General features: G+C 43.4%; 1 protein-coding gene across 4 annotated transcripts in view; it reads left to right on the top strand.

The window, feature by feature from the left end:
- The window catches only part of TENM3 (teneurin transmembrane protein 3), a 1,731,308-nt gene that overhangs the window by 1,297,357 nt on the left and 413,980 nt on the right, over positions 1-19,971 (top strand). For all 4 annotated transcript variants that reach the window (XM_029581140.1, XM_029581227.1, XM_029581302.1 and 1 more), the window contains one exon: positions 17,017-17,255. In XM_029581140.1, coding sequence (XP_029437000.1) covers positions 17,017-17,255 — 239 coding nt within the window. The remainder of the gene's footprint in view (positions 1-17,016; positions 17,256-19,971) is intronic.

The following is a 19,971-nucleotide window of genomic DNA, read 5'->3' on the forward strand; positions in this document are numbered from 1 at the left end:
CCCTGGTTTCCCAGACCTTGAAGACTCTGGGAGCTCCTGGCATGGACCCTATAATAGAACCAAAGAAGAATCCCATCCTGGTGTCTCTACAGAAAGTCTCTTGCTATTTTCCAATGTAGGAAGCCATTCAGGATTAACCTGTAATGGGCCAGTTTTAAAGGTAGTCCAGCATTGGAAGCTCTATACCCACTGGATCCAGTGGCAAGAGAACACCTGCATTTCCCTAAAGTTGATGCCCTGGTCTGCGCAATTTCGAAGCCAACAACTATCCCAGTGGAGGGAGGAGTGGCCTTAAAGAATGCGCATGATAGGCGGATGGAATCCATCCTTAAACAAGCCTTTGATGCAATAGCAATGACACTACAGATTGCTTCCTGTTGTGCCCTGGTGGCTTGCTTTTGCCTGCTTTTTTTGAGAGAGGCAGATAACTCAGGGGTGCATTCCAGAGAGGCTATGGAGCCTGCCACTGCCTTTTTAGCTGACGCGAGCTTTGACATTGTCCGTACCTCGGCTAAAGGAGTGGCCTCAGTGGCAGTGGCCAGAAGACAGCTATGACTGTGAAATTGGTCAGTGGACATGACCTTTAAGGCAAACCTCACAAAGATGCCCATTAAGGGATATCTCCTATTCGGAAGCAAATTGGAAAAGCTGGCCAGTAAGTGGGGTGAATCTCCAGTGCCTTGGCTACCAGAAGATAAGAGAAAGAGGTTACAGTGCCCCTCGCATATGAGGGATCAGTCCACGGGTTTCCAAAGCTTTCGTCCCTACAGGAACTCGACATTTCAGATGTCTCAGTCCTCGAGAAGGTCTCAGTCCTTTCGGAGTCGACAACCAAAGAGAGAGGCTGGTTTGGGTTCAGGTTCGGCCCAAACTCCCCAAAGAAGTTTGCAGACCCATCCAAGGGGGTCAACTATCCCTTTTCTACCAGCAGTCAGATAAATGGGCACTGGATATCATACGAGAAGGATACGCGCTGGAGTTTCGCAGCACTCCTTGGGAAATATTCATGATGTCTCTGTGCCATTCCCAGTACAAGAAGCTGTTAGTGGAATCTACCTTGATAAGGCACCTCAAGTTCAGGCATATAATTCCAGTCCCAGGAAAATACAGGGCGTTATTCCATCTATTTCATCGTACCCAAGAAGAGGGCTCCTCTCACCTCATCCTGGACCTCAAGAGTGTTAACAGACATCTACGGGTAATTCATTTCCGCATGGAAACTCTGCATTCCATCATAATGGCCGTAGAACCGGGAGAGTTCTTAACCTCCCTGGACCTCTCCGAGGCCTACCTTCATATTCCAATCCAGAAAGACCAACAGCGTTTCCTACGCTTTGCAGTGCTGGGCTGCCATTATTGATTCCGGGCGCTACCCTTCAGCCTGGCCACCGCCCCAGAACATTTTCCAAAATTATGGTGTTTGTGGTGGCAGCACCATGGAAAGAAGGGATTCTGGTGCACCCATACTTGGATGACTGGTTGATCCGGGTGAAGTCGTTAGAAGAGAGTCTCCAGGTGACCATCAGGGTGATGTCCCTGCTTCAGGAGCTTGGTTGGGTTGTGAACATGAACAAAAGCAGTCTCAAGTCCTCCCAATCCTTAGAATATCTGGCAGTCCAATTCGACACCAAGCAGAACAAGGTCTTCCTCCTACCCTCATGGATAAGGAAGTTGATATTCCAAGTGTGTCAGTTGACGAATGTGATAAGCCTCAAGGTGTAGAGCTATCTGCAGGTCTTCAGGTTGATGGCATCAACCCTGGAGGTAGTACCATGGGTGAGGGCACACATGCATCCACTACAACGCTCCATTCTGTCACATTGGAACCCACTGTCTCAAGACTCTTCAATTCGCCTCCACCTACCGATGGAAGTATGTTCTCAGCTCCAATGGTGGCTACAGGATCCTCACCTGGGCAAGGATGTAAGCCTGTCCCCACCGAACTGGCTAGTTCTCATGACAGACTCAAGCCTCTGAGATTGGGGAGCTCCCTGTCAGGAACTGATGGCCCGGGGCATTGGACCAAGGAAGAGGCGCACTGGAACATAAATCGGCTAGAAGCCCGAGCAGTCAGGTTGGCATGTCTACAGTTCAGCCACATGCTTCAGGGTCAGGCAGTCCACATGATGTCAGACAACGCAACAATGGTAGCCTCCATCAACCACCAGGGAGGACCCAAAAGCCACCTAGAGTATCTGGAGATAGATCTCCTTAGGGAATGGGTGGAATTGAATCTACAGATGATCTTGGCCTCCCACATTGCAGGAAAAGACAACATCAGAGCAGACTTTCTAATCAGGGAGAGTGTGGATCCAGGAGAATGGGCATTGTTTGCCAGAGTCCTTCACTTGCTGGTAGATTTCTGGGACCTCCTGTCCATCAATCTTCTGGCTGCATCTCACAATGTGAAAGTTTCCCGATTCTTCAGTTGCAGAAGAGATCAGTGATCCCTGGGGATCAATGCCCTTGTTCAGACCTGGCCAGAAGAGGACTTACTATACGCCTTCCTGCTGGGCAGGGCCATTCTCAAGATCAAGAACTCTGAAATTGGTGTTCCTAGTGGCAGTATGCTCAGCTCGTCACATCTCTGATCCCCAGGCATTGCCGTGTCAGGAACTATTCCTCCAGATGACCCCAAGAGCATTACAACTTCATACTGTTCCATTCTTCTTGTCCAAAGTAGTCTCAGAGTTTTATGTGAATCAGTACATTTCATTGCACAAGGATATGGAAGACTACCATCTCTTCCGCCATTTAAACATCAGTAAGTTTATAGTGTGGTGTCTGGAACTTTCAGAACTGGTGCGCAAGATGGATCGCTTGTTTGTCCTTCATGATGGAAGGAGACCGGGCGAACCAGCTTCGCGGGCTACCATAACTCGCTGGATTAAGGAGGTGGTCACGGGAGCTTAGGTAAAGGCAGGAAAAACATTACCCTTTTCATATTTAAGCTCATTCCACTAGGGCTCCAGCAGTATCCTGTGTGGAAGCTAAACTGCTGTCTCCCTTTGACATCTGCCGAGTGCTGGCATGGTCCTCCTTGCACACCTTCTCCAGGTTCTATTGGACACTCAGACCGAGAGGACTCAGCCTTTGCAAGGGTGATGCTAACCGGACTGTGGGCAGCCTCCCGTCCTGATTGGGCGTAGCTTTCGTACATCCCATTGGTTCTGAGCCCACCTGGCTACACAGTAGGAAATAGAGAAATTACTTACCTGATAATGTTGTTTTCCTTAGTATAGACAGATGGACTCAGCATCCCGCCCACGACTGCCCAAGAATGGTGCCAAGTGATCGCCTATGAGGCGAATATTGATTCCAAGAGGTCCCAATCCCTAGATCAGGGCATCTATAATCTTGCTGAGATTTAGTATTTGTTTGGTTGAGTACAGCTACGGTTATCCATTTATAATCAAGTTTTTAATCAAGTTTTTCAATAGTATGCTCACAATGACTTTTGAAGAGAATACTGAAGGGCTGAGGTCACTGCAGGGGTGTATCTAAGGTGATGTCAGCTTTGAAACCTGACTTCATCTCCATCAGCTAGCAGGGGAGCATATAACCCATTGGTCCTGAGTCCATCTGTCTACACTAAGGAAAACAAAATTATCAGGTAAGTAATTTCTCCATTTAGCTGCCTCTGCAAATTCTGCACGATGATGGCCCTGTGCTGTTGGGCTGCCATGAATTAAAGGGGCTGATCTGCCCTGAGTCACCCTCCCAAGTGTTGTAAAGACTCTGGGTGGTCTTTCAGGTCTCTCGTCCCAACCCCCCTCCTGCTATCTCTTGAGGTGGTCGGGATCCCACAAAATGGACTTTAAAGTGCTCTACAACTAGACTGCAGATGTTCTTCCTAAGACCTGTTTTTGGCAAGTTGTACCTTTAAAATGGACCTGCTTGATGAAGAACTAGAGAAGCTGTTATACAGCCTGGAGGAACTAAAGCCTCAAACTCCCAAAGGATAGGCCTCAGATGACCACATGAACCCTGAGGCACTAGCACTTCAGAGAGTACCAAAGATTCAATGCAAGCAGGTACCTGTTGCAGTACACCAGAAGGACTAAGGCCCATCTGGTGAGAAAATCCAAAGGTGATGCCCCCACAGTCACTGGCTCAGGTCACCTGAACTAGCGACAGGCAACTGGTTTCTTCTGTAGTGATGCCCATAAGCGGTTGACTTCAGCAGGTCTTGCACAAAATGAAGTTGTGTTCTCAAACCAATGAGAACTATACATTCAAATAATGCACTCCCTAAAGTGGAGGTCCCCAGTTCCACAGACATTCATGACCTCCCCAGACAAAAGGAGGCAATAAAACCCACATTAGCAAGGCCTTAGGACTTATATGCCAGCGTTCTGATCCCTAGGAGAGAACAGGGCAAAGGGACATAATTTTGTGCTCCCAAACAAGGATGGCTCCTTTCATCTGGTGTGGAACATCAAGAGCAATGACAAAGTGCCCGAGGGCTCCACTTTATGTCCATAAGGAAGGATGAAGTTCTGGCAGGCACATATTTTCAGATTCCAATGCAGGACTTTTACCAAAAAGCGTGTCACTTGTGCATGTGGTGCAGATATATTCACTTTTAAATCTTACCCTTTGGACTCACAGCCTCCCCAAGAATCCTCACAAATTTAACAGTAATAATAGCAATGACCCTACATGTGCAGGGCATATTATTCAACCATTATCATGGATGATTTGCTTATCAGGTCCAAGTCCTTCTAGGAGAAGAAGAAGGCCTTTAGTGCAGAGTTACAGATCATGTGTCAGCCGGGGCACTGAGTACTCAACTCTTTACCTTTTTCCACTGTGAAAGTAGACTATTTAATCCTAGTCTCTGTTTCCTGTCTTTGAACCAGTTTGCAATCCAGAAAAGGACATCACCTCCTATCTCATGACTTTTTAGTTTTCTTAGAAGCAGGGGCGGATTGGCCTATTGGGGATCGGGCATCCCCTGTTGGGACGATCGCTCCAGTCACATGGTCTGCCGTGTGCGGCCGTGACAGAGCCGCGCTCGGCAGACCACGTGATGTGTCCTGGGCCAGCCTGGGCGGCGAATACCCGGAACGGTCCAACATCGTGAATCCACCGCTGCTTAGAAGCCTCTCATGAGTGACTTTGTCAAACTTCTTCTGAAAATCCAAATACACCACAGCTACCTTTATCCACATGCTTATTCTTCCCTTGAAAAAAAAGTAGCAGCCACCTTGGGTAAATCCATGGTGGCTGTGTCCCATTATATCATGTCTATCTATATGCTCTGTGAGGTACATTTTAGCGGCCATGTGCACATTTACCATCGTGCGCACATGATGCAGTGATTTTAAAACATATGCGCATATTTTAAAATCAGCTATTTGCATGTACATGTGCACACAATTTCATATTGACCCACGCATGTGCGCCCAAATGCCACCTTGCTTGCATAAATAGGGGGGATTTTACAGGTCACGTACGCTGATGCTAGAACCCATGTTCCCAGTTCGCTCCCAGTTCGTCCAGTTAGCCTATTGGCCTTCATAACTCTCCCATTACTTTGCCTACTTTTTACTCTGTTAGGCCAGATCCCCTAAACCTCGCTAAGTAACCTATTTTTTAATTTTATGACATACACACCTTCCATAGTAGAAGTAAAGTTATACGGTAGGGGACACTGGCGTGAGCTTGTACATGTATCAGCCAAAGCCCGCCCATGCCCCGCCCTTTTTGGCTGCGTCACGCACGTATCTCCCAGCTTCGGCTCTTGTAGGGCTTTTTAAATAGACCAGAGTGATTATATTCTTTATGATGGGAAAAATTGTTTAAACTGGCACTGAAGTCAGGTTCACTGGTCTATAGTTTACCGGATCACCTCTGGAACCCTTTTTATATATTGGGGTTACATTGGCCAGCTTGCACTCTTTGGGCTAGATTTAAAAAAACTGTGCCCACGCGTACTTTTGTTCGCGCGACCGGCGCAAACAAAAGTACGCCGGATTTTAATAGATACGCACATAGCCGCACGTATCTTTTAAAATCTGGGGTCGGCGCGCGCAAGGCTGCGCAAAATCTGCAGCATGTGCGCGCCGAGCCATGCAGCCTGCCTCTGTTCCCTCTGAGGCCGCTCCAAAATCGGAGTGGCCTAGAAGGGAACTTTCCTTCCACCACCACCCCCCGCACCTTCCCCTTCCTAACCCCCCCCCCCCCAGCCCTATCTAAACCCCCCCTACCTTTGTTGGAAAAGTTAGGCAGGCATAATTTGCGTGCGCCGGGCCGGCTGCCAGCGCACCATGTTCCGGTCCGGGGGCTGGTCCGGAGGCCGCAGCCACGCCCTCGGGTCAGAACCACGCCCAGGGCCCCACCCCTGGAGCGCCCCCGATGACGCACCGGCCGCGACATCCCCCCCCCCTCGACACGCCCCCCCAGGAAAGCCCCGGGACTTATGCGCGTCCCGGGGCTTTGCGCGCACCGGCAGCCTATGCAACATAGGCTCGGCGCGCGCAGGGGGAGCTTGGGCCAGTTTTGAAAATCTGCCCGTTCAAGTATAACAGATTATTTTAATGATAGATTACAAATTACTTGTAATAGGTTTGAAATTTCAGTTTTGAGTTCTTTAAGAACCCTGAGATGTATTCCATCCGGTCCATGTGATTTTAATTTGTCATTCTGTCCTACTACTTCTTCCAAGTTCACCATGATTTGGGTCAGTTCATCTGAATTGACACCCTTGAAAACCGTCTCCAGATTGAGTATCTCCCCAACATCTTCCTCAGTAAACAATGGCCATATCTTCCTTAAGTGCCCCTTTAACCACTCGATCATCTAATGGTCCCATTAACACCCTCACAAGCTTCCTGCTTCGGATATATTTATAAAAAGTTTTCTTATGAGTTTTTGCCTCTGTGGCCAACTTCTTTTTAAATTCTCTTTTAGCCTGTCTTATCAGTGTTTTACATTTAACTTGCCAATTCTTATGCTTTTTCCTATTTTCTTCAGATGGCTACTTCTTCCAGTTTTTGAAGGAAGATCTTTTGGCTAAGATGCCTCTTTTACCTCACCTTTTAACCATACTGGCAACTATTTTGCCTTCCTTCCACCTTTCTTTATGCGTGGAATATATCTGGACTGCACTTCTAGGATGGTATTTTTTAACAAGGTCCACATCTGTTGTACACTCTTGGGTGTAGATTTTAAAAGCCCTGCGCGCGTAAATCCTTCCAGATTTACACGTGCAGGGCACTTTCTCACCGGCATGCCTATTTTGCATAGGCCGCCGGCGGGCGTAAAGCCCCGGGACGCGCGTAAGTCCCGGGGCTTCATAAAAGGTGCGAGAGGGGGCGTGTCCGGGGGAGTGTCCTAAGACCGGGGGCGTGTCCTGGGGGCGTGTCTGGGGTCAGGGGGCGGTCTGAGGCAGGTCCGGGGGTGTGGCAAGGCTTCAGGGGCGGGCCAGGAGGGCGGTCCCAAGTCCCCCGGCACTTCGGCCTGTGCCGGGGGCTGACGAGGCGGCGCACACAAGTTACGCCTGCTTCAAGCAGGCGTAACTTGTACAACAAAGGTGGGGGGGGGATTTAGTTAGGGCTGGGGGGTGGGTTAGGGGAAGGGAGGGGAAGGTGGGGAGATGTGGAAGGAAAATTCCCTCCGAGGCCGCCCCGATTTCGGAGCGGCCTCGGAGGGATTTTAAAAGATTTTAAAAGATACGCGCGTTGCCGCGCGTATCTTTTAAAATCTGGCTTACATTTGTTCGCGCCGGTTGCGTAAATAAAAGTACGCGCGCGCGTATTTTTTTTAAGATCTACTCCTCAACCTTTTCACCTTTCAGCTGTTTTCTATTTTTCTCATTTTATCAAAGTTTGCCTTTTAAAAGTTTAGTGCTATAGCTGTGGATTTACATGTTGTCCCCCTTCCATTCACAAATTCAAATTTTATCATGTTATGATCACTATTGCCAAGCAGCCCCAAGTCCTCATCCAGCTGTCTTTGGTTTGTCGTCTGTCTTCACTCCAGCCTGTTCATTCCATGTTACCCGGTTTTCTTGTCCTTGCCTACCTTCCCTACCTATCCTTCTTCACTCATAAACTTTAAAGACACACAAAAGTCATGTATTTCACCACTAGACACAACCAACTGTGAACATGAACTATATATTAAAATACATCAAAAATACCTTATAAGTACCAAATCCCAATCCTCACATTCACACACATACACTCACCAAACATATCACATTCACATACTCATTCACATAAAAAAATCACCTGTATAAAACAGACCCATATATACTTCCCTCACACAATATATATACTTTCCCCTTGCTTATTAATCACTACAACCCTATTACATCAATATTTTTCTTAAGAATTGTTTAAAGAATCCCTTCTTCAATCTTTATCCATGTCCCGTGTATGTGTGTGAATGTGGGGATTGGGATTTGGTACTTATAGGGTATTTTTGATGTATTTTAATATATAGTTCATGTTCACAGTTGGTTATGTCTAGTGGTGAAATACAAGACTTTTGTGTGTCTAAAGTTTGAGTGACAGCTTATAGTGATTGAGTATGATACATAATGTAAATTGTGAAATTAAGTAAAAAAATAGAACTTTCTGTATTGATATTTAATAAACAACTTTATAGATATTTTGACATTGTATTTTACTGGAGTCATGATTAATGATATGAAAATATGTCTATAAGAGATGTTAACTGATATATGATTCCCAATGTTGTGATATTGTTTAAGTATTTTTGGGAATTTTGAATTTTCCTCTAGTATTACTACCTAAACAGGCAGTTTAGAGTCATTCACATCTGGGTTCTCTTTGCCTACATCCATCTGGCTTACTTTAACCTTAAACACAACCTCTCTACTGGGATATTCTAATTTCCTTGTTTTGCAAGTATGTTGGGAAGATAAATCCCTCCGAATCATGTGCTTCTGAGTGACTTGTTGGCTTTCCCCCATAGTCTAAAAGCTGCTTTTAGGAAAGCTAATTTACCCAGGTAAACTGATACTTCCCTGGGTAATAGGCTTTGAAAACTGCCCTTTAATTATTTATATATTTATTATAATATCTCTATATACAGGTAAATAGATAAATATGTATGTGTATAGATTATATATAATATTTTAATTTATATTATCTAGTAAAAGTGGATACCACACTTGTTGAGTTTATTCATCTTTGAACCAGATAGTTTCTATGGATGTTCATGTGCAGGGCTCTTCTGATCTTAATTTCATCCTATGTAAAGTTAACTTTCATGTAAACTACAAAGAGACCTTTCACAGTAGGAGTCTCAAGTAACATTCAGAAAACCATAGGTCAACAACAGGAAGACACTTTCCACCTGCTAGACAACTGTGTTTGCTGGTGGTACAAATGGATTGATGACTGAAGAAAGAGAAATAATGGCAGTGCAATTACAAAGAAATGTTTTGAAAATTCTGATGTATATCGTTAAACTACTGTATCACCATGCAAATCTAACATATCTTCCCTGGCAGATTATATAGTCACTGGCTTTAGAAAAATTACAAGGACTTTGTAATCACTGAGGCTATCTCTTTTGCAACACTATGATACAATAAAAAAGATTTTTCCCTTCCATTTTAAGTATTTATATATTTCATAATGTATTATCAAACTTATGATTGATGAATGGAAATTCGAAACTTACAGAATTCAGTCCTAAAATTGTATAAGACTTTTGCCTCAGTGCTTTAATTTGTAATATTTGCCTGTTTATAAAACATGGGATCTTATCCCATACACGCTGGGGCAGATTTTATAAATTTGCGCACACGCGTACTTTTGTTCGCGCACCAGGCACGAAAAAGAGTACGTGGGATTTCAATAGATACGCGCATAGCTGCACGTATCCATTAAAATCCGGGGTTGGCGCGCGCAAGGCTGCCCAAAATCGGCAGCCTGCGCGTGCCAAGCCGCACAGCCTGCCTCCATTCCCTTCCCCTACCTAACCCACCCCCCCTGGCCTTATCTAAACCTCCCCCTTATCTCTATCACGAAAGTTACGCCTGCTCGAAGCAGGCGTAACTTTGCGTGCGCCGAGCCGGCTGCCGCGCTCCATGTTCCGGTCCGGGGGCTGGTCCAGGGGCCGCTGTCACGCCCCCGGGCTGGAACCACACCCCCGGACATGCCCCAAAACGCCATGTTACTCCCGGCATGCCCCCGGCACCCCCCCCCCGACACGCCCCTCCATGCAAGCCCCGGGGCTTATGCGCGTCCTGGGGCTTGCGCACGCCGCTGAGCCTATGCAAAATAGGCTTGGCGCGCACAGGGGGGGGGGTTGGGGTAGGTTTTCGTGGGGTATGCGCGTATCCCTTTGAAAATCTACCCCATTATAAGAATCCAATGTTGTAGAGTAACCAGATATGTTTTGTAATATGGCTTCCCCCATTTTGTGGCTGTTGAACAAATATATTGATGGGTTTACAGCTTAACAAATTGCTTATATAAAAATGAAGGTAAAAATACAAGTTGTAGGTCATAGCTTTTTATCGGATTCACTTAATATATCTGTGGCTCTTTTTTTGTAAGTTATCCCCTCTTCATCAAGTCTGTGAAGAAACAGCACAGTTACACTAGGTTTAAGTAGTACAGAGTACAGGCTGCCTGCATATTTTATTACAGCAGAGTAGACAGAAGTGAGGATGAAGCTGACAGAGGTGAGGAGACGTAAAACTTTACAATTGAAAGGGCCTATGTCTGGTAATGAGTATGAAAGTCAATGTCCTTAAGTCCTTTTTTGTTGGTTTCAAAGTGTTTGATCATCTTAATTTCAAATGTTTTATGTTCTTGTGTACTCCTGAAGTTCCTTTAGGTACCTTGAATTTGAGAGAGCGATCTTATTTTAAGAAACGTTCACTGTCTGATCTTTCATCCTCTGTAATGTTTTGGTATGTTTGCGAAGTCTGATTCATGTCCTTCATTTTTGGCTTATTTTACCGGTGCAGCAACCTTCACATTTTTTGCATTGAATCGTGTACACTGCATTCATAGGGCTTGGTAGTCCAATAAAGTGGGTCATTCTCTTTCCTGAAATTAATTAACCTTTTAATTGTAAATATCTAAAAACTGAAACCAATTTCCCACCCAAATTATCTATCAGTAGATGAAGGGAGAGAAATTTTCTACCAGGGAAAACTGCCCAACATACTTAATGCCGTGATCGGATAACCAGGAAAATGTTTAGGGAAGCAGGCATTTTTCCACAGTGAAAGTTAGTGGAGAGAGCAGAGAGGAGATTCTTTTTCTAGAGATTAAATAAAATCAGGTATGCAAATGTCTGAGGTTGAGTAGCAGCTCTCCAATAGATAGAATGAGGTGCAAGAGATGTATCTAGAGAGATCACAACATTACAATTGTTGCTGCATTTGTGTTAAGAAAAATGAGAGAACCTGGAAAATAGGGTTCACTGCAATAAACTGCAGTTTGAAGGCATCATGGAGGGTGCGCTTGACAATGAGTTCCAAGGAGTTTTAGAAGAGTGCGTGATCTGGGCCTGGGAGAGTGTTAATGTAGTTTCAAAGTGGAAATGATTTTAGGCTGAGTCTAAAAAAGGACTCTGCCATTAGGTTGTGAGTGGTGATTCCACATGTCCTTAACTTTTCCTAGAAGGCCACATTCCTGCAAGCTCTTCATGCAGGCAAGCATCTACACAATGAAAACAAACAGGTACCCATATTCCAAGATTACTCGCCGAAACTCTCCTTGTGCCAATGAGAATTTTCACTGACCTGCTCCATCATTAATGATCTCAAAGTCAGCTGCATGCTGCTGCATCCCTCTAGACTGCTTGTTCATTATGAGGGGATATTAAATAGTTTTCCTCCATCTCTGAATCCAAAGTGTTTGTACCACTGGTGGAAAAAAAATCACAGCAAGAATCTTCATCAGGGAGTCAGCAGTCGGGATGAATTGTTATGCAGGAAGCCCTGCCTTGCAGTAATAGAGGTGAAAAGGAATTTGATATTGAGAGTAACCATACAGCATGACTCTCACAGACTAAGGCAGGATATGTTATTATTCAGATGTACTACAGATGACAAGTTTTCAGATTTATCAGTACTATATTGAATAGGTTAGCATTTTGCTTGCTCTCTCTGGTTCATATGGACTCTTTATTTAGCCAACATTTTTCAGGTTTCAGACTGCTGCCACCATGTGCCACTCTAAACTAAGCAGTTGTGTGTATTATTTTAGAATATCTGGATTTTTGGAATTGTCTTTCTTATCTTTTCCCTTGATTGTTTTCTGGTCTCCACAGGAGTCCTTAGCAGGGAATTAATAATTGCAAAGTCTTGCTGCCTCAGAGGAGTAATTCTGAGTCTAAGGAAGCTAAAAGGTGGTAAATTTCAAATAATTTCCTGCAGCAAAGTTGTCAGGATACATAGTGAATTCTGGTGCATTGCTCAGAAATCCTATTGTCTTCTGGATGACTGGAATCTTTCAGAGTTGTTAGGATGACATTTTTGCTGACACTTTTTTTTTAATTATTCTAACTAGTTATTGTGGTCTTTTCTTAGCAGTGACTTTTTAGACTGAAATTTTATGCCAGTCATAGATGCTACAAGTATATCTTCTCTCAGACATTTCTTGAAAGAGGGTATTATTATTATGCAACAATTTGGTTATGTTTAGGTTGAATAATGTTATTGGGATAATTTGGTTTAGGGCTTGGGTTGGGGGGGGAGGGAGGGAGATTAATTCATGAGTTAGTCATTTATTCAAGGCGTTTGGTTTGTGTTATATACAGTGGTTACCCTGATGGTGATCTTAATCATTTAAATCGGGTAGAATAAAGAGGTTGGTGAATATAGGTGGGGGTAGGAGCCTTGGGGGGTGGACTGAATATCCAATCAGAGTGAGTCTTATTTCACTTTTTTTCCTTCTTTAACCTGCTCTTGATAGTTGGGAGTATGGGCTAGGGACCCTCATCTTTGTACTTTTAAGGGGTGGAGTACTCTTTTCCTTTTGGTCCTCTTGTTGTGGGATGGTGGGTAGTACTTTAAAAATAATGTCTTGCAATATATATGGCATTAACTATGTTCTTAAAAGGAAGAACATCTTAACTGCTTTGAACAGATAAAAGGCAGGCATTGTTCTTTTACAGGAAACTCATTTCATGGAACACAGCAAGCTAAGAAGATGGTAGGTTGGTAATGTTTAGTGTGCCTCAGCTGTGACCAAGAAGACTGGGGTTGCCATTTTGGTGTGCAGTTCATGCACTTTGATGGTGGAAAAGACTACTAAAGATCCAGGAGGATATTTTTTGATCCCTGAAGCTGATCTTTTTGGAAAATCTATTGTCATATGTAATGTTTACGCACCAAACAATTATGATCATTCTTTTTTTCCAGTATCTTGAGAAAATTAGTCTTTTTATGACCCAGGAAGCATTCTCTTGAGTGGATATTTTATTGCATACATAACCAAAATGAAATACTTATGCCAAATGAATGAGAAACATAATCACCGTAAAAGGATCTCTTTCCTGATTGAATGTCTTCAAAATGTGAATGCATGGGAGAGCACTGCATCCTTTCAAAGGGGATTATATTAATCTTTCTAGAGTGCACTCTACATTTTCTAAAATTGATTACTTGCTGATTTCAACTATTGTTTTCTCTAGAGTGTTGTCAGTGGGTATTGAGGTGATTGAAATCTTGCATCATGCCCATATTTGGATAATGCTGCAATGGGGAAGTTGGGGGGGGGGGGGGCAAGCATAGAAGTTGACACTTTCCTGTCTATTTAGCTCATTACCCCCACTTTCCAGGAATTCCTTAAAAGTAAGTGAAAATTCTTTTAAGAACATAATTGTGAATATCTTGATAATCCTATACTGTTTTGGGAAATGGCCAAGGTGGTATTTAGGGAAAATTGTTGCATTTACACTAAGAAAGAGGAAAGATATTGATGCCACCTTGTTGCAATAGTAGAAAAGGTTTGAGAAGATTAAATGTAATTTTCCCATCAAAAATCAGTGGGAAATAGAGAGAAATACATAGCAAACCAGGTGGCAATCAATTCCTTATTGCAGTAGCGGTCGAAAAAGAATGTTTTATTTCAAGTATAAATTATTTCAACTTGGTAAAAGTCTGGTAAATTACTGATGAATCTAAAAAACAGTATTAGGGGTAATAGAAATATTGTGGCCCTATGAAATGAAAAGGATGCATTATCAAATATCATTCAAGAAATTCATTAAAGGTTAAAGGTTTTATAAGGATTTATATTTATTTATTTATTTAACACTTTTCTATACTGACCTTCATGGTTGAAAGACCATATCATATCGGTTTACATCGAATTGGGGAACTGTAGCCAAAACAATAGTTTGAACAGGAAGAACAAGGTTACATTCAACAAGGAAAGTAAACTTGGAAGCATAGACTGCTGGAAAGAAAGGCTTAAGAACGTAGTAAATAAACAGTATAAACAATTGCTGAGTCAGGGGGGCTTCTTATTCCGAACTTAGTACGGAGATCCATTGTTCATGAAGGATGCTCTGTCGTCTAGTGTGTATCAGGGGGATCTGAGAAGGCTTGGCAGAAAAGCCAGGTCTTAAGTTTTTTCTTAAATGTTAAGAGGCAGGGTTCCATTCTAAGGTCGGATGGGATGTTGTTCCAGATAGCTGGGCCTGCTGTCGAGAAGGATCAGTCTTTGGTTGCGCTGAGGCGAGTGGCTTTTGTAGGTGGGGCCTGTAGGGTTCCTTTATATATTTCTCTAGTCAGTCTGTTGGTGAAGTGGAGGTTGAGAGGGAATTCGAGGTCCAGATGCAAGTGATTGTAGATACATCACAAGGTAGATCAAAATCAGTGGTTTCTGAATATGATTGGTTTGTCCTGCTTTTCTAGGCAGCAATTAGAGAGATTGAATTCCCTGATTACTAGGGAAGAGATTTATGGTGGGATTTCAGAAGGCACAGTTATGTAAAACCCCAGGCTTGGATGGTTATAGTGCTGAAATTTTTAGAACACTAATAAATAAGGTGGAGTACTCTTTTCCTCTGCATCATTATTTAAATGATTTGATTGAGGGGGTAAGATATTTGTTGACTCCCTATATGGCAATTATAACTGATTCCTAAACTGGGGAAAAATTCCTCAGTACCTGATTCATATCATCCTATTTCTTTGTTAAATTTTGTCTTTAAACTGCTGGCGAAATCCTTAGCAGATAGGCTAGCTCTGATCCTTCTGGACATTGTTTCAGAGAATAAAGTGGGATTTGTACATCATAGATATTCTACTATGAATGCATGATTAGTGTTGACGGCAATAAAAAAAGCTACACAATTATGAATTCCTTCTTTGGGGATTAGCTTTGATGCAGAAAAAGCTTTTGATCTCATGGAATGGAGATATTTGCTTTTTATCTTGGAAAACATGGGATTGATAGCCATTTTTTTTAAAGCTATAAAGCTACTGCATACAGACCCCAAGGCAGTAATTCAGGCCAATGGTGAGAGAGCTCATGAGTTTACATTGGTGTGGGATACTTGACTCCATTGCTGTTCTTGCTTGCGTAGGAACCCATATTATGGTTTATAAAAAAGGTTAGGAGAATAGATGGCATGTTGTTAGGCCTGAAGTGTTTTTAAATTGCAACATTTGCAGACAATCTATTGGTGTTTCTTAGAAATCCTAAAATATAATTAATTACAAGATTTATGGATATTTTTAAATATGGGCAACACAAAATTGTTAATGATGGCTTTCCCTAATTTTAACACAGCAAATTGCTATGTGAAGGGAAATACCTCTCTAACACCTAAGTACAATGATACATATAGAGAGAACATGTACATACAAAAAATATTTTACATTTTTTAATACTCAAAAACTTGTAAATGATTTACAAAAGTATTAGATTATACATGGTTTAAATATATAACAATTCCTTAAAATTATATAATGAATTAAATCACTAGATACTTAAATTGGTAGATTTTAAAAGGGCTATGCGTGTGCCCATATCTTGCTGTGTGTAAAGATACAAGCTATTTTATAATGTATATGCGTAGATTTTAAAATATTCTTCACACACATATGTCTACAGTCTTTACATGCATATCTTACACAAAGAGAGAGAGAGAGAGAGACTCTTTATAAGGCTCAGCCTGACACTCAATATATGGACCATTGTAAAGGGGCTCCTTGATTTGGGATGAGTTATCTCACCCTAGCTTGATGGACTCTAAATCAGGTAGAGTCTATCAAGCTAGGGTGAGATAACATAGTAGAAATTTCATCTTTGTGAGACTTTCCTCACTCCAAATGACATCAAATCTTCACCAAGCTGTACTGTGCTGTTCGTATGTCTCACTCTACATGCGAAACTGGCCCCTAAACCACCTCCACCTCCTCACCTCAACCTATTAGGTGGCCCTCCTATAGAGATATAAATACTTCCCTACTATGTGAGTATTGTAGATAGTGTTCTCTCTCTCTCTCTCTCTCTCTCTCTCTCTCTCTCTCTCTCTCTCTCTCCCCATCCATGCAGCATGTAAAAAATAAGGGTTACTGCACCATGTGATAATGCAAAGCACTAACTCAAAGATTTCCATAGACATGCCCTTTTTTGTTATCAATGCATTAGTAGCACTTTTTGATGAATTTAGGGGGTACTTTAAGAAATGTAATAACATGTGAAGACCTAAAGCTTGGTATGTTTCCCTAAATTTTGTTTACAATATATAACTGAATGACTTTCTTTTGCTCAAATGCCAAATTAGAGCCATAACAAGATTTTGTTCTGTACTACTTACATTTAATCTTTGCTGATTCTAATATTGGTATATAAATGTCAGCATTTTTTTCCCAAATAGGATGCCTTTTTCCTCATGAAATAAAATGCAGTTAGATTTTGTTAATAATTTTGAGCAGATAACTCGTATTCTAAAGGCAATAGGACAAATCTAGAATTAACTCTGAAGGAAAACACAGTCGGTTGCATATTACCTTCTGTGCTGGCTTATTAACATAATCTTCTTTCTTCCTCTTTGCAGGCATTTCCTCTTCAAAACAGGAACGGGGACAACACCGCTGTTCAGTACAGCAACACCAGGATACACAATGGCATCTGGCGCTGTTTATTCCCCACCTACCCGGCCATTGCCTAGAAACACCTTATCCAGAAGTGCTTTTAAATTCAAAAAATCCTCAAAGTACTGTAGTTGGAAATGTACTGCACTTTGTGCTGTAGGGGTCTCAGTGCTGCTGGCAATTCTACTGTCCTATTTTATAGGTAAGGCAAGTTTTTAATGGCTCGATTTGGATAGTTTTCTGTTTAAATAAGAGATTTACTGCTATGCATCATATTTTGTACACTTCTGAATTTACCAGCATAGACGTCTATCTTAGAAAGCTCTTTTCTTACCCATGAGCCTACCCCCGAAAGGTTTTCTTAAAAAAAATCTTAAAAACATATGCGTGCACATACTTTTATTCGCGCCACCGGATTTTATAAGATACGCGCACGCAAGGCTGCGCAAAATCGGCAACCTGTGCGTGCCGAGCCACCCAGCCTGCCTCCATTCCCTCCGCGTCCCCCCACCTTCCCCTCCCTTCCCCTATCTACCCCACCCCCCAGCCCTACCTAAATCCCCCCTACCTTTGTTGGGCAAGTTACGCCTGCTTGAAGCAGGCGTAACTTGCGCGCACCGCCTCGGCATCCCCCGGCACAGGCCACAGTGCCGGGGGACTCGGGACCACCCTCCCAGCCCGCCCCCGAACAGTCGCCACGCCCCCGGACCCGCCTTGGACCGCCCCCTAACCACGGACATGCCCCCGGACATGCCCCCTCCCGCCCCTTTTACGAAGCCCCGAGACTTATGCGCACCGACGGCCTATGCAAAATAGGCGCGCCAGCGCGCGTAAATCCGGTAAGATTTACACACGCAGGGCTTTTAAAATCTAGCCCATTGATTGGGGTGGAAAAATCCCTTAATTGTTAACTAAAAGTACAATAATTTTTAAAAAGTAAAGAGATCTAGGAGTAATCATTTAAAAATTTGAAAGTTGTCCAGTGGAGGTCCCGGGCCATCCATTGCTCCTACCATGTGACAGGGGCCGGTCAATGGCACTGATAGCCCCTGTCACATGGTAAAGGCAAAGGGCCATTGGCGCCATTTTAATTAGTGGCAGCCGATGGCCCGAGAGCGGGAGATCGCTCCCAGGACCCCCACTGGACCACCAGGTACTTTAAAAAAGTTTTTGGGGGGTTGGGAGGGTGGGGGAAGCTAAAGGATGTGTTTTAAAGGGTCGGGATGGGTTTAGGGGTTGTTTTTGTGTGCCATTTTTTCGCGCCCTCCCCCAAAACGATAAGAGAACCCCACGAACAATTTAGTGGGGTTTTCCTATCGGTTTCTGGGAGCCCCCGATTTCTGATGTGTGAAAATATCGTACGATATTTTCAATCGTCAGAAAAACGATTCACATCCCTACCAAACACTCCATTTTTTATACACTTAACTTCCTTGGGGAAGTCATCAAACTCTCTTCCCTTCCAAGGAAAAATAATTACCAAAGACTTTTGTATTTAGATTTAGCACATGCCTTTTCATTGGTATCTCAAAGCAAGTTACATGCAGCTATAGTAGGTATTTTCCTTGTCTCCAGAGAGCTTACAATCTAAGGGATATATTTACTAAGCCGCAATAGGTGTTTATTGTGAAATATTGTAAAGTAAATATTGTGGGTATTAAATGAGTTGCTTTGCAGGCATAAGCTTTGCAAAGCAGCTCATTAATAGGTAATTTGTCAGCTTCAATTCAAGGAGTTGTAGCTAACTTTCACCGGTAACTTCAGGACGTTACTGCATGTCCTGATGCTCCCAGGCTGAAATATAAATGGCAAGCAAGCAGCAGCTCTAAACAAGGCCCCCCTACTGCCTCTAGAGGTGGTACTCAAGTAAAGTCACATAGTTATGCCCCACCCCTTCCAACTCCCTCTCCCCTAAAAATAAATAAATAAACAAATACACATTAGAAGCCAGCCATCCTCTGAATACACCCAAGCCATCCCCCTGCCCCCAGCCACACCAATGGTTTACTGGGGGCCTAGAATGCCCCCTAGGCTCCAGACTGGCTGATCACTTAAGTCAAAACGGCACCACTCAGCTTTCATGCTAGGTATACCCCACAAGGGCCTCCAAGGTCACAAGGGGCATCATCAGGATTTGAACCTTGGGTTCCCTGGTTCTCAGTTTGCTGCTCTAATCAATAGGCTACTCTTCCATGTCTTTCTGGATTTCTTGGATTGATGACCTTAGAATCCAAAGTCATAAAGTTAGCTTTTGGAAACTCTATTATTGCTACTGTTCCCCAATCTTAACTGCGCATGTTATAAAGTACTATAGCAGTTTTGCATGGCCTATTTGCACACGTAGCTTTGAAAGGTATCCTCTAAGGTTCTTTAAATCCCTTCTGTGGCCACATCACTCCAGGCCTAAACAAGAGAGTGCCTTTATGCCTGGAACCTATCACTACAGTCGCTATACTGTAGACATATGGGTCGATTAAAAAAAACAACACATGGGCGTCCATGTGCGCGCAGTTCCTCGCACACGTACATGGACGCGGCTATTTTACAACACGCGCATTGGCATGTGTATGTTATAAAATATGATATCCATGCATACATGCTTGCCTGATTTTTATAATCAGGTGCGCATGTGCGGGTGGGTGTCTGTCAAGCGCGCAACGGGAGGGGATCTTTAAAAAATATGCATGGCGATGCAGGTAGGCCTTTCCCAGTTCCCTAACCCTAACCCTATCCTTTCTACCTCTTCCCCTCTCCTCCCCACCTCCCACACTATCACTACCTAACTTCTTTTTTTTGTTTTCATACTTCTGCTCTGGAGGAGCAGTATCTTCCACACACCGGCCAGCTGCCGGTGCGCGCTTCCCTGGGACAGCGGCAAATGGCGCTGTCCAGGCCTGCCCCTGCCGCGCCCCTTTGGA

Source organism: Rhinatrema bivittatum, chromosome 1, assembly GCF_901001135.1.
Source record: "Rhinatrema bivittatum chromosome 1, aRhiBiv1.1, whole genome shotgun sequence".
Taxonomy (NCBI): Eukaryota; Metazoa; Chordata; class Amphibia; order Gymnophiona; family Rhinatrematidae; genus Rhinatrema; species Rhinatrema bivittatum.